Source organism: Onychomys torridus, chromosome 2, assembly GCF_903995425.1.
Source record: "Onychomys torridus chromosome 2, mOncTor1.1, whole genome shotgun sequence".
NCBI lineage: Eukaryota > Metazoa > Chordata > Mammalia > Rodentia > Cricetidae > Onychomys > Onychomys torridus.
Window position 1 is genome coordinate 108,370,912 of NC_050444.1, and position 12,636 is coordinate 108,383,547.

General features: G+C 38.6%; 1 protein-coding gene across 23 annotated transcripts in view; it reads right to left on the reverse strand.

Moving 5' to 3' along the window:
• Elavl2 (ELAV like RNA binding protein 2) overlaps positions 1-12,636 on the reverse strand; it is a 156,675-nt gene that overhangs the window by 26,395 nt on the left and 117,644 nt on the right. For all 23 annotated transcript variants that reach the window (XM_036178820.1, XM_036178818.1, XM_036178825.1 and 20 more), the window contains one exon: positions 11,553-11,656. In XM_036178820.1, coding sequence (XP_036034713.1) covers positions 11,553-11,656 — 104 coding nt within the window. The remainder of the gene's footprint in view (positions 1-11,552; positions 11,657-12,636) is intronic.

The following is a 12,636-nucleotide window of genomic DNA, read 5'->3' on the forward strand; positions in this document are numbered from 1 at the left end:
TGATAAACCAACTTCTACAAGTTCTCCTTGGAACACTATATGCATGCTGTAACATGTGCATGTCCCCTTCCCAACACACACACATTAATTGTTTTTAATTAAAAGGTATCTGCATATACAAAAATAATAAGTAATTTTTTTCAAATAAATATATCTTCAGCTCCTTCTCTTTTATTGTAAGCAAACCACACAATATCCAAGACAATGTTTGGGGATCTGAGGTAACTCAATTTATGAGTACATGTACACACACTTTCATGCAAACAGTTACAAAACTATTTTCTTTCCAGGTGGCCTGTCTATAGTAAGCCTCAATCCAACTGTGCAACCATTTAAAACAACAACAAGCAGATGAACAAATAGAAAACTCCCATCAGTTGCAGGAGACACTCTGGACGTGTCTACAATACTTAGCTTTTAAACAACACAGTGAAAATTTGAGTGAGAGAGACATTCATGTGCATGACAAGTTGGGGGGGGGATTTATATAAAATATTAAATGCTTCGAACAGAGCTAAAGGAATTTCCCAACATGTTTTTTGTAGATGTGATTGAAGTTATATGACTGTGAGAAATTTATTCAGTACCTATGGGGATAACGTGAAATATTATTGAGTGTTTGATGACTTAAGTCTACAAAGATAGCTCTCTCTCAACATGATCAGACATTGGAGAATAACCATGGGAAAGCTTTCTTTGAATGAACTGATTTGCAAGACTAATAGTCTCATTCAAAGATGAGATACTCCATTCTCCAAATGTCTATTAGACACCCGAGCTGTACATTCCCCCAAACTGCTTTAACAGAAAATAATTACTGTACTCCTAAAGCTTTTCCTGTGGCAGTTGTAAAGATTTTACAAGAGAGGTTTTATAGAATACATGACAACCTTCACAGGACAAAAGAAAGAGATGGCATCACAGCCATTTCTAGAACATCTCCAGAAACTTAAGAAGGGGGCAGTGAAAAGGGAGTCAGCCACCTTCGCCTTTGTTCTGAGACAAAGCGTCCTCTTCAGACCTGACTTCACCTTCAGAATCCCATCCTGTGGTATTTAATTACACAGAATGATCTGGCACCAGGCCCTCTCCTTGGGTCTCACTGATTGATAACATCAATAACACTCACTAGCTGTAATTAACCTTCCAAATAGTATCCTCTTTGCTGCTGGCCGATCAATGTGCTTTAATACTCAGAGAACAAAGTACAAAGGTGAGAGGTGGTTTTAGCCTTCACCTTCACAGTTCACTTGACTTTGTGGGCCAGGGTAGTTTGCAGACAATGCGTACTTCACAATTCCCTCAAGACACTGCTTAGGGAAGAAAACTATAAAAAAAAAAAAAATTCTTTGGTTGTGACAATTTCTTACAAGTCTTTGTTTTTGCAAATATGAGCAGGTTTTTGGGAAACCTATATACTGCTTTCATGTAGCTGTGGGGCAACATTCAGTTCACAGGTCAAAAGGTCCTAAATTAAGGTAGCTGACAGCAAACTGTTTCTTTAAAAACTATTTATAGTATGCTACAGCTCTTACGATAATGGAACAAATTGATATTTGGGAGGAGGCCCTAGGCAAAAAAGTAATTAAAAAAAAAAAAAAAATCAAGATACTAAGGAAAGGTGAAAAGAGAGGTGTCAGGGTGATATAAAATTAAAATGAATTACAAAATCACCTTTTATAACATGAACATCTGAATAGACCACCACTAAGAGCCATCTTAAATGCATGGGCTCTAAACAACCACAAAGGATACACAGGCAGCAAATGTTATTTTACTTGTGAAGTGTCTGATGATCTATAAATATCCTGAAAAAGAGCCATCAGTGTGTGTGTGTGTGTGTGTGTGTGTGTGTGTGTGTGTGTGTGTGAACATCTATCGTTTCTTCATTAAATCTACCATTTTATTCATTGAATGCATACTGCTCTGCCATGAAGATCACTTACTACAACACATAACAGAGATCTTGTTATTTGCATCCATGTTTATTTGGAAATAAGCATGAGTATATCTAAACATAAATTATAAAGGCTCATTAACCCAGGCTTCTTAGGTGAGATTACTGCCTAAGAACCACTTGTGGCAGCTGTTAGAGTAACATTCTCCTTGGCTCAGGTCTACCAGTCAGTCAGTTACCCTTGGTGGCTATAAATCTGTGTTTTATCAACCACTCCATCCTACTGATCCTGAGGAAGAACAGAAGTTCTGGCAACCCCTCATCAGAAAGATTTATAGTCCATAATGTTCAAATTCAGAGCCACCAGGTCCTACTTACTGTCCTCTAATGTTAGTGTCTGAATGAGATAATTCCCATGTTGCAACTTAGAAGCATTTATAGGAATATAAATTGCGAACAAATGCAAAATTGCAGAAGTAAAAGTAAGTTCATAAAATCCTAAGGATTTCCAGAATCTCAGACTGCCTGAACTTGGCTCTTCTGAGCAAGGAGCCCTGTCGCCTGGCCAGACCCTGGGAAACCGTGAAATCATAAAACTGCTGGTGTACTCAGCCTCACAAAGTGTGTGTGTGTGTGTGTGTGTGTGTGTGTGTGTGTGTGTGTAGGAGGGCACCTTTCTATGTCTCCATAAACTTTCTAGGAAAGAAAGGAGGGCTGTAAGAATAAAACAGGCAGGAGACATCAAATTTCTAAATACAGATTAAGTAAAACACAAACAACAACAACAACAACATGGAGACTACTATTTTTCTGAGTTATTGATTTCCAGGACCTAGTGTAGTTTTGTTTCTTTCCTGTCACTCACTTGAGAGCTCTTTGACACTCATTAGCCATCCCAGAGCCTAAGCAGGAAGGATTAAACTCCCTATTCCTGTGAGGGGAAGTAGCTTTACAAGAATGACCAAGAAAAAAAAAAGGGGGGGGCACACTAGCAAGATCTAAGATTTATTGTCTTAAGTCTTACAAATTAACTTGGGCTCCAATTTATCTTATAAGTGAAAGACAATAAGCATTTTGCCTCTCAGCTACTGTTCATTCACAAATCCAAACAAGTTCTATTTTTTAAGAGTCCCATGACATCACAGTGAAAATCAGGCATAGCAAAGAAGAAATGACAGGCTCCTTGAAGTTAGCACCTAACTCTGCCTGACTAGCTGCACAGAACAGTGCAAACAGATCAAGTACCAGCTCTCCTGGCTATACACAAAATCCCAACCCAATTGTGGCCATAAGCACAGAGCAGCCAGCAGCTAGCAAGGCCTTACAGAAACGTCTCTGCAGAGGCACACTTCTACAAGAGCATGGATGGTGGACCAAGGGGTCTAGTCAGGATGGCATCTTCTGGCCATGTGAATCAGATTCAGATTTTCCTCTCTTACTTTTAGCTTAAAAGCCAACCCAAACAGATCCACATACATAGGACTAATATTCCATTGCCCTAGGGAGTTGCTTCTTCTTTAGGTATTAGAAAGGCTCTGGTTGAATGATTCCAAGTTCCAGTCAAAACAACTGCCCCCCATCACCACCACCACTACCACCACCACAAAACAAACAAGTAAGCAAGCAAGCAAGCAGAAACAACTGCGATTCCCTAAACCCATGCCAGTGTTCAAGTATTACTCTCACGTCCTTCCCCTCACTTCCAAACACATGTACTCAAAAGGCTGTTAACCCTTTTACTCCAATGGATGTAGCTATAAAAGCTTTAAGTCCTTCAGGCTGCTTAGAAGAAAACTGCCAGCATTCTCTATGGCCAAGTGGAGCCATCTCCTGGGGCCATTATGTTCCTAGAGAGCATGCTTGGGCAACAAAATGACCCACCAACTTCTTCCTGAGGAAGATAGGTTCAGTTGATTGCTGAGACTTCTACCATTACCACACTCCATGGCCCACTGGGTGGCATGTGGACTGACAGCAAGAGAGCTGGGGATACTGCCACCATCGGGGACCTGCTCCCCACTCCACCTTCTCCGTGAGCTCAACTTCTACTCTAGCATCTAGAACACAATATCCAAAGAATATCTGCTCAAAGAATGGAAAATTACTGGGAATTCTCAAATGTCCACCTAACTCTCAGCTGGATATAAAAGGCTAGAGGGTGACAACCAGGTCTAGACCCTCTGGCTAAGTACCCACACCTGGACAAAGCTAGGTAAGAAAGAAATCATGCATAGGCTTTGATGAAGCAGTCTATGAAATGCATGAAGGAGATCTCAAATAACTCATTAATAAGGTAATCTGTTATTTTACCCTCAAGTAAGGACTATATAAAATATATTTAATATAGATGTAAGAATTTTACAATGAGGTATAACAAATAGCCTATTAAAAGCTGAAACATGGCGCTACACTACTGCATTCTATGATCATAATTAGGAAAGCACATACTAAGTCTATCCATATATTTTCAAAAGCAAAGAAGTCATTGCTCAGTTTACACTGTTGCTCCATTTCTGGAATGCACTATTTTCCCCACTTTTTGTCTTGTTTAGTTGGCTTTGGTGCTGGACAAAGATCTGAAGAAATAAAATAAACGACGTTTATTAGGCTAGAACTCATAGGTGGTCAGCAAATTTAAGACCTGTACTTCAAATGATTATTTCCAAGGTTTGAAATCTTTTCAAGGACAGGAAAAATAATGGTCTACAGGTAAGTTTTGAAATGAAGGAACATTGTATGATGTGATTCACAAATTCTACACTTTGACTATCACTAAAAATAATTTTCTAGCCAGAAAATTACTAGGTGGATTGAGATACTCAGTATATATGCAGTCTAAACACAAAACAAATGTTCTCTCAGAATGAACAAAGAAGTCCATTCCCATCACTGTTATGAACCAAACTCTGGCCTGTGTCCCTCATTTAGAGAAAAATGTCTCCTTTACACAGTACTCTTACCTTGCAGTATCTGTTGTCATTTCAGGCTCAATGTGTACATTGCACCCACAAATTCTATGTGGTTCCTCTAACATCTGCTGTCAAATTCCTATGCCCTACATTACGTGAACAGGTTTGTCCTAAACCTTCCAGAATTCTGCTGCTAGCCATTGTATCAGAGCACTTGCTAACTGGCAAGTCCTTAGCACAGCTTCCATGTCCCCCCTCCTCCTACTCTACAGTAAGATCAGATTATATAATATAGAGAGAATATTTCCCAATAGTCAGAATTTCATAGGATAACGTACAGTGATAAACGAAAGTCAACCACACCCCAATCATCTTGTAGCAAAAGGAGACTACACAAGCAAAGGGCTTCCTAACACAAGTTGCACTAAGTACACAAGTGGTGAAGGAAAATAAGTCAAAAGTGTCTCAAGCCTTCAGGAAGGAATGCTGATTTCTGTAGCTGAATTTCTAAGCAGTCTTATCAAATAAAAAGCATAGGAGCCAAATATAGGGGTGAAAGCCTTAGAGATCAGGGAAATAGTGAGAGCCACCAATCAATCTTACCTCACCAGCTCTGCAACTTCCAAAGTGCCACAACTTCCTGTCTACCCAGGCTTTTATTGCCTTGCTGTTCTGCCCTCTCACTGGCTCTTAGCCCAGCTACCACACTTCCTTGTCACTGCCTGTCTGTACAGATCTCCAGGTCTCTGTGGTTGGTACTGGCATTAAAGTCATGCGTCACCATGCTTGGCTCTGTTCCCCACAGTGGCCTTGAACACACAGAGAACCTATCTGCCTAGCGATCAGATTAAGGGCATGTGCTACCACTGCCTGACTTTTGTGTTTACTTAAAACGGCTTGCTATTTCCTCTGATCTCCAGGAAAACTTTTATTTATTAACATACAAATAAAATATCACCACATTTCCCCTTTTTTGTCTAATAAAAATTTTTTAAAAAATTAAAAAGTTCTAACTAATGTAAAAAACATATACAATAAGTACAATAACTATATACTACCAATTAATACATCAATAATGTCTAGTCCATTTGCATTTGACAAATTCACAGAAAATATTCCATTATCTATTCTATTTTAGTGAGTCCAAAATGTACCTAATTCACTTTCTATCCTAACTTGTATTACCAACAGAAAACTATCTTATGATGCTAACCAAATCATCCCACAGCAAAGCATTAGTGTTCCAAAAACTTGACTGGGAGGCAGAGGCATGAATATTCTGACCTCAAGGGGCTATAGAGAGACATATAAGTATAAATTAAATACTGGTATGAATTACTAACATAAGTTTATCAATTACAGGTTGAATATCTACTACCTAAAATGATTCAAACCTGGAGTGTTTGGGGGACTGGGGAGTAGCTCAGTGATAAGATAAGTATTGGTTACCCATGTATAAGGACTTAAGTTTGGAGCACCCAAAATCCACATAAAAAGCTGGATGGGCACAGAGCCCACCTGTAACTCCAGTACTCAAGAGACACATTAGCTAGCAATACTAACCAAACTGTTAAGCTCTGGGTTCAATGAGAGATCCTGACTCAGAAAATAAAGGGAAAAGTGGGTTGAAGATGACATCTCACGCCAACTTCAACTCTCTCTTCCTCTTCCCCTCCACCGCCCCCACACACAGTGGTTTGGATATCAGTTTTTTCCTGATTTTTTTAATGTTTCATATACAGTAAGGTATTTTGGGAATAAGGCCTATTCACATTTTATATACACTACATATCAACAACCTCAAGGACACAGGTTATTTCTAAGGATTTTGTGCATGGAATAGTGTCATGTTGTGGACTTATCAGGACAACAGTCTAAGGTCTCAAATTTTAGATCACTTTAGATTTCCCAGTTTGGAGAGGTCAAGCTCCAAGTCATTCACAGCTACACTTAGAAGTTAAACAACTGAAAGACTTGTCTAGGGTGACAGAGCCAGGTGAGCCAAGAAAAGATTTCAGAAACAGAGGCTTCTGGTTCCATGTGAAGATTCCAACTCATGGCTAAACAGGTGGGAAAATGAAATCTGACATTTTCTAATTTTTAATCAAGAAACAGTAAAAAGTATAAATCTTTAAGAAAAAAGAAGAAAAGCAATATAGGGGCTCAGAATAAAGGTTTATTAGATTACCTCAATCACTGCCAATATGAACACTTAAAGGAATAGCTATTATTAATATTTAATACTCTAATTTTTGTAATAGAATTTTCCATATGTACTTAAATAGTTTAGTTATTTTAATAAAGGTATTTTATATATCTAGATGGTAGTTAATAATTTTTAGGCAAAAGAAATTTTTAGTCTGTTATATGCTTTGAATAATTATGGGGAAGGAAAAGAATACAAGGAGGCACTTTTCCATGCTGGCCATACTTCCAGATTTCTCAGGGGGTAAGGACTGCTTTTCAGGAGTAGTACCTAACAATAAAAGATCATTTTCCAGTAACAGAGTTCACATTCTGAAAAATAAAGCTTCATATGCCCTGCTATTCCAGAGTACTATTCCAGAAGAAAGACGATGGGAAATATGCTGAATCAGGTGTTCATATCACTGTGCACAATCACCTTTCGTGAGTATATGCCAAGAGAATATTACAGGCATTTCAGAAACTAATTGCTTTACTTTGTAAAATAATCTTTTTTTTTTCTATTTATCAGTTGAAGTCTGATATGTTAATCTAGACAAAGGACAAATGTATTGGCTTTAAACTGTGTGTTTTATATACTATTCAGATCTTATCAGTATATATGGTCCCCTAAAAACAAATCAGGAAAGGGCATTATGACTGACAGTCAACAGGCACTGAGCTCCTGAGCAGTCCATAGATGGGATCTTGTGGACAATGGAGGGCTATTGATCAAAGACACTGTCTTGAACATAACTTTGTATACTGCCCTTAGAATATGTTGGGCCTCTACTGTCTGAGCTGTACAGAAACTATACTTTTTCCCTACCCACCTACCAACAGAAGACTTTAACATCTGGGGACAGTCATACTTTATTTGCTATGTCAATATAAGGAAAAATATGGGCAAGGTTTAGCCCAAAGTTCATGCTGCTGACAGATCCATCACTTGTTACTAGCAAGGGGTGTCATAAGCATATTTCCCAGAAGGCACAGAAAGACCCAGAAAAGTGATTAATCATATTGACGGTTAAGCATTACCACTGCTGCTCAAAATAAAGTGATAACATTCTCTCAGGACTTTCTGATTCTAAGATGCTCTTTCTGAAGGTGAAGACTAAACCATAAGCTACAAATGCTGACCACTTATCCAGCATATACAAGAAGACACCGATATTTTACTCCAGCTAATAGAATTAGCCACAAAGGTTGATCAAAGAAGGAGCTACGAGATAAACTGAACTATGTGTACAAAGCATTAACTATACAGAAAACCCACCTATTCAAAAACAGAAGCTTGCAGGGTGGTGGCAGCACACACCAGCACCTGGGAGGCAGAAGCAGGCAGATCTTTGGGTTTGAGGCCAGCCTGGTCTACAAAATGAGTGGGTTACACTGAGAAATTCTGTCTCAAAACAAAACAAACAAACAAACAAAAACAAAATAACACACAGAGCTCACTGAAAAGCAGATTACTGGATCTCACCAGGGAACACTAAGCTAATACATCCTAGTTCTGGAATGTGTGCATCTAAGTCATTCCTCACATGATTTCCACAAAACAATAACTTTTGATTCTCATGGGGCCTAAGGGACTTCCACTCACTGAAGAAATAGTGAATATATGTCATTTCACATACCAACTATTACATGGAGCCCTATTGGGCTGATACTATTAGGAAGCCCTGGGAGAACTTCTAAGCAAGCCATCTCTCACAGTACTTCAGTCACTGCTTCAATATTTTAAAGTCAGGCATTTACCAAAGCCATACTGATATGGTGGGCGGCTTGGAAAAGAGAACAGAAATTGAAATTCATGAAACCTAAATTTTATATGTAAGCATCTGTACAAAGTAGCTATTTTCCTCTAAAGAAAAACATGGTATACTAGCACATGTTTTGGTGGGGTATAAGAAAACATGTACTGGAGTCACTGTTTGCTTCAACTATGCAGCCTTGGCTAAGCTGTCTGAGCACCAAGGTCTCCACACTCTTGGGAGACAGAGAGTAGTCTGAAACTACACCTGGATCATGCTGATCACAAAATGTCTGTGGTTACTTGTGGGTGAAGAGCATGTAGCTTAAACAGAGGAGAACATGAGTTGGAACAATGCAAAGGCAGGGTTTCAGAGGTGCTCTGAGAAGTGAGAATGGGTAAAATCAGCCTGAGAGCCATCATCAGGAGGAACTGAAGCAAGGAAAAAGGAAATGGTGAAATAGCATTCCAGGGAATGGAAAAACTTAAGCGTGGCTTCCAGATCACACAGAAAATAGTGAAGGCAAGAAAAAACACACTTTGAGAGTTCGTGTTAAGAATGCAAAACCTATCTAATTGAAAAAAGAAAAAGAAAAAATAGAAATACAAATATAGGCAAAAATTGTGCACTCTACTTCTGGAAAATGGTCTGCTTTGCCTTTTGGAGAAATCTGGGCCAAATTGAGGATACCAGCTGTTATCTGATATTTTTTGCAAGAACCAAATGGGGGCAGGGTAAGAAGTAGCCTGCTGCCCATCATCCCTCTCAAATTTCAGAAAGTCACAAGTAGCATGTATCACAGTATAACAGCCACAAAGCATTGCTGTCCTTTCTTGTACAGTCAGCCCAAGCAGCTGAATCCTGAGGAGAGAAGGCAGGACCATGGGCAATATAGAAACAGCTGTCATCAATGGTTTCTGTAAAGGCCCCAGTACATTTACCTTACGATGACCTGCTTCCTCTGCATTTCTACCTTTTGCTGGATCTTACAGCACACAGTATGTATAGCAAAAGAAGTGACTCACTAAGAATGAAATAAGAGTGATTATTTCTGGAATGAGGAAAATGGTCATTTGCTCAGATGAGCCATCCCAATCATATTTCATTTTCCTTTTAACAACAACTTGGCACTAAGAGCAATTGATTTCCAGGATTGCTGGTCATTTAAGTTAAGGAAGAGGAAGCCTACAAAAATCCATAGGACACAGAATACATTAAACAGCCTAGAGACAGCCAGATAGTGGGCACCATTGTTAACGGCAGTGTATTATCTCTATTAAAGACTGAGCATTTGACATAAAGAAAGACTAAGCAGGCAAGTGTGAAGAGTTGGGGAAAAAAGCAATTCAGGTTAAAAAAAAAACTTTTTTGGATCAAAACCAACTTTTTGTCATCTTAAATTTCTCTAAGATTTTTCTTAGAATTTTGGTAACATAATGATCAGTTCCTTTTCTGATTCCAGGATGTATCTTCTCCCATTTTCTTTATTAGAAACACCCAGCATTATTGGACATCTTACATCTAAGTATATTTGGGGACCATCATACAGTTTCTTTTAGATAAAAAGCGCTGACAGGAATTTTTCCTATAGGCTAATAAATATAAAGAATGAGGTGTCAAAACGACCCAGGGCTAACAAATCACCTTATCTGACAATCCTAAGAGAAGTCACTTTAAGCACAAAGATGACACTGCACTTCAAGATACCTCCAAAGGAAGGAAAAAAAGCAAAAAAAAAGCAACACTCTTATAGATGAGTCTCTAAACAAAATGGACAGCACAGTCCTCCTTGAGTAACCTCCTCTCATACCTCTTAGGCTCTAGTTTGGGCTGGCTTCTCACATCACATGCAGAAAGTAGGTTTCAACTTGAGTCAATTGATAGAGATTACCTGGAACACTATTTTGAAATATATTTGGGAGCTACATCTGGATTCAGTGAGAAAGTGTACCATGATAGATATGGGATATCTACACTGGGCAGGAGGGAATAAATTGATGACAGAGGGCCAATGATTTGCTAGAGGCAATACTGCCCCTATTTGCTAAGGAAAAAGAAAATCTAAGCTGGAAACTGGATCAACTTCTTACCCAGATAATTCAAGTAAGGATTTCAAAATATAAAGCTGCAGAAAAGTATCCATAAAATACCACTGTACATCTTCAAAGAAAAAATGACCAGAGTGCCATGGAAGCTTTAGAGTTCATCTCCTCGGAAATCTGCTAGGACTGAGTCAAGCCAAAACACCACTAACTTGCTTAACCACTAATAGTTCTACATTTTAAACTTAAAAAAAAAAAAAAAAAGTAATACTTTATTAATCACAAAGATCTCATGAAATTTAAGTTTTGGTGTTTATAATAAAGGCTATACTAGATCACACTACAACTCAGTAGCCACAGTCACATTCTTATAGCAAGGGCAGAGGGGAGAGCCCTGACTGAGTCCTACTGGCTTGCAAAACCTCATGCATTTTCTAGCTTACAAAACAAGTCCAACAACTACTGTCTAGACAAGTTCAAGAATCCCTCGAGCAATAGGATAAGGATTCTCTCTATGAGAAGTACTTAATGTAGGGGGCTTCATACAGAATTTATCCAAGAGCACTGCTGCTGTCTGGCAATATTAAGAGTCTAGACTTAGAATACTTAGCCTCCTTTGCGGAATAAGCACAAAAATATTATGCTCCCAGAGAAGTGTTTATGCGGCCCAAATGAAAAATAACTACAAGTAACTCTAAGTAAACAAACAAACAAAAAATCCCTCCTTTTTCTACAAGTAGATTTAAGAAAAATGTAAACATACTTTTATTGTTTTGGTTTGAAGTCTCAATCCATTCAGAGTGTTGATAGCTTTCTCTGCATCCTTGGGGTCAATGTAGTTCACAAAGCCGTAACCCAAGCTCTGCCCTAAGGAGAGGGAAGAGGAAAAATATGTTAGTTCAGGCCACTGGCAGGAGCAGACTTTGGTTTGGGCATAGTCTCCTGTCATTCACATCCAAATAGGTTCTCAACAGAAAAGGAAACTCTGTTAATTCTTTCAGATAAAGATGTAGTCTTGTTTTTTTTTTTTTTTTTTTTTTTAAATCTCCTGTCTAGTATATTTGCAAATTTAAAAAGCAGAGCTGCTTAAGAAGCCACACAGACCCAGAGCATCCCATCATACACCATGTGCCTAATTCAAGGTGTGGCAGCAGTTGCCACAACTGGATGCATTTCTCTGCTGAGCTCCAGAAGGAACAGACAAAAACATGAACTTCCCCTTCTTTACCTATAAAACAGAAGATGGCAACAGCAACCAAGAACCTGCCATTGTTGTTTGAACCACACTGACAAATTTACAGCACTGTATAGCTACAGGTACTACAGACAGTAAAGAGGCGAAGACGGTGCTTACGTGTAGGAATGTGCCACATGACATTTTGGTCAGTGTGATGCATACACAAAGGTGCTCCCAGTAGAGTCAACAGAACTGAAACATTCCTGTCACAGAGTGCTATCATTACTATGGTGACCTCATAGCACAATTCAGAGTCATATGCTTGTGACAATGCTGATGTAAACAAATGTAATGAACTGGTCATATGAGAGCATAGCAATACAGTTTGTACAGTGATTACTTACTTGATAATGGCTATTATTGATTAATGTATTTTCTATTATGCATTTAACAATAAGCATTTAAAAGGTGTGCTATACAAAAATATGCCATGTTTCTGTATACAGTCTCCTCAAATTCATCTTTTGATTCTATCAAGGTTTATACTGGGTAACTGACCTGTCTCATCTAGGCTAGTATATGAGGACCACCTACAATGCTCATAAATGACAAAATGGACAAACAGCACATCTCAGAATGAGTTGTCATTAAACAATGTATGGCCACACTT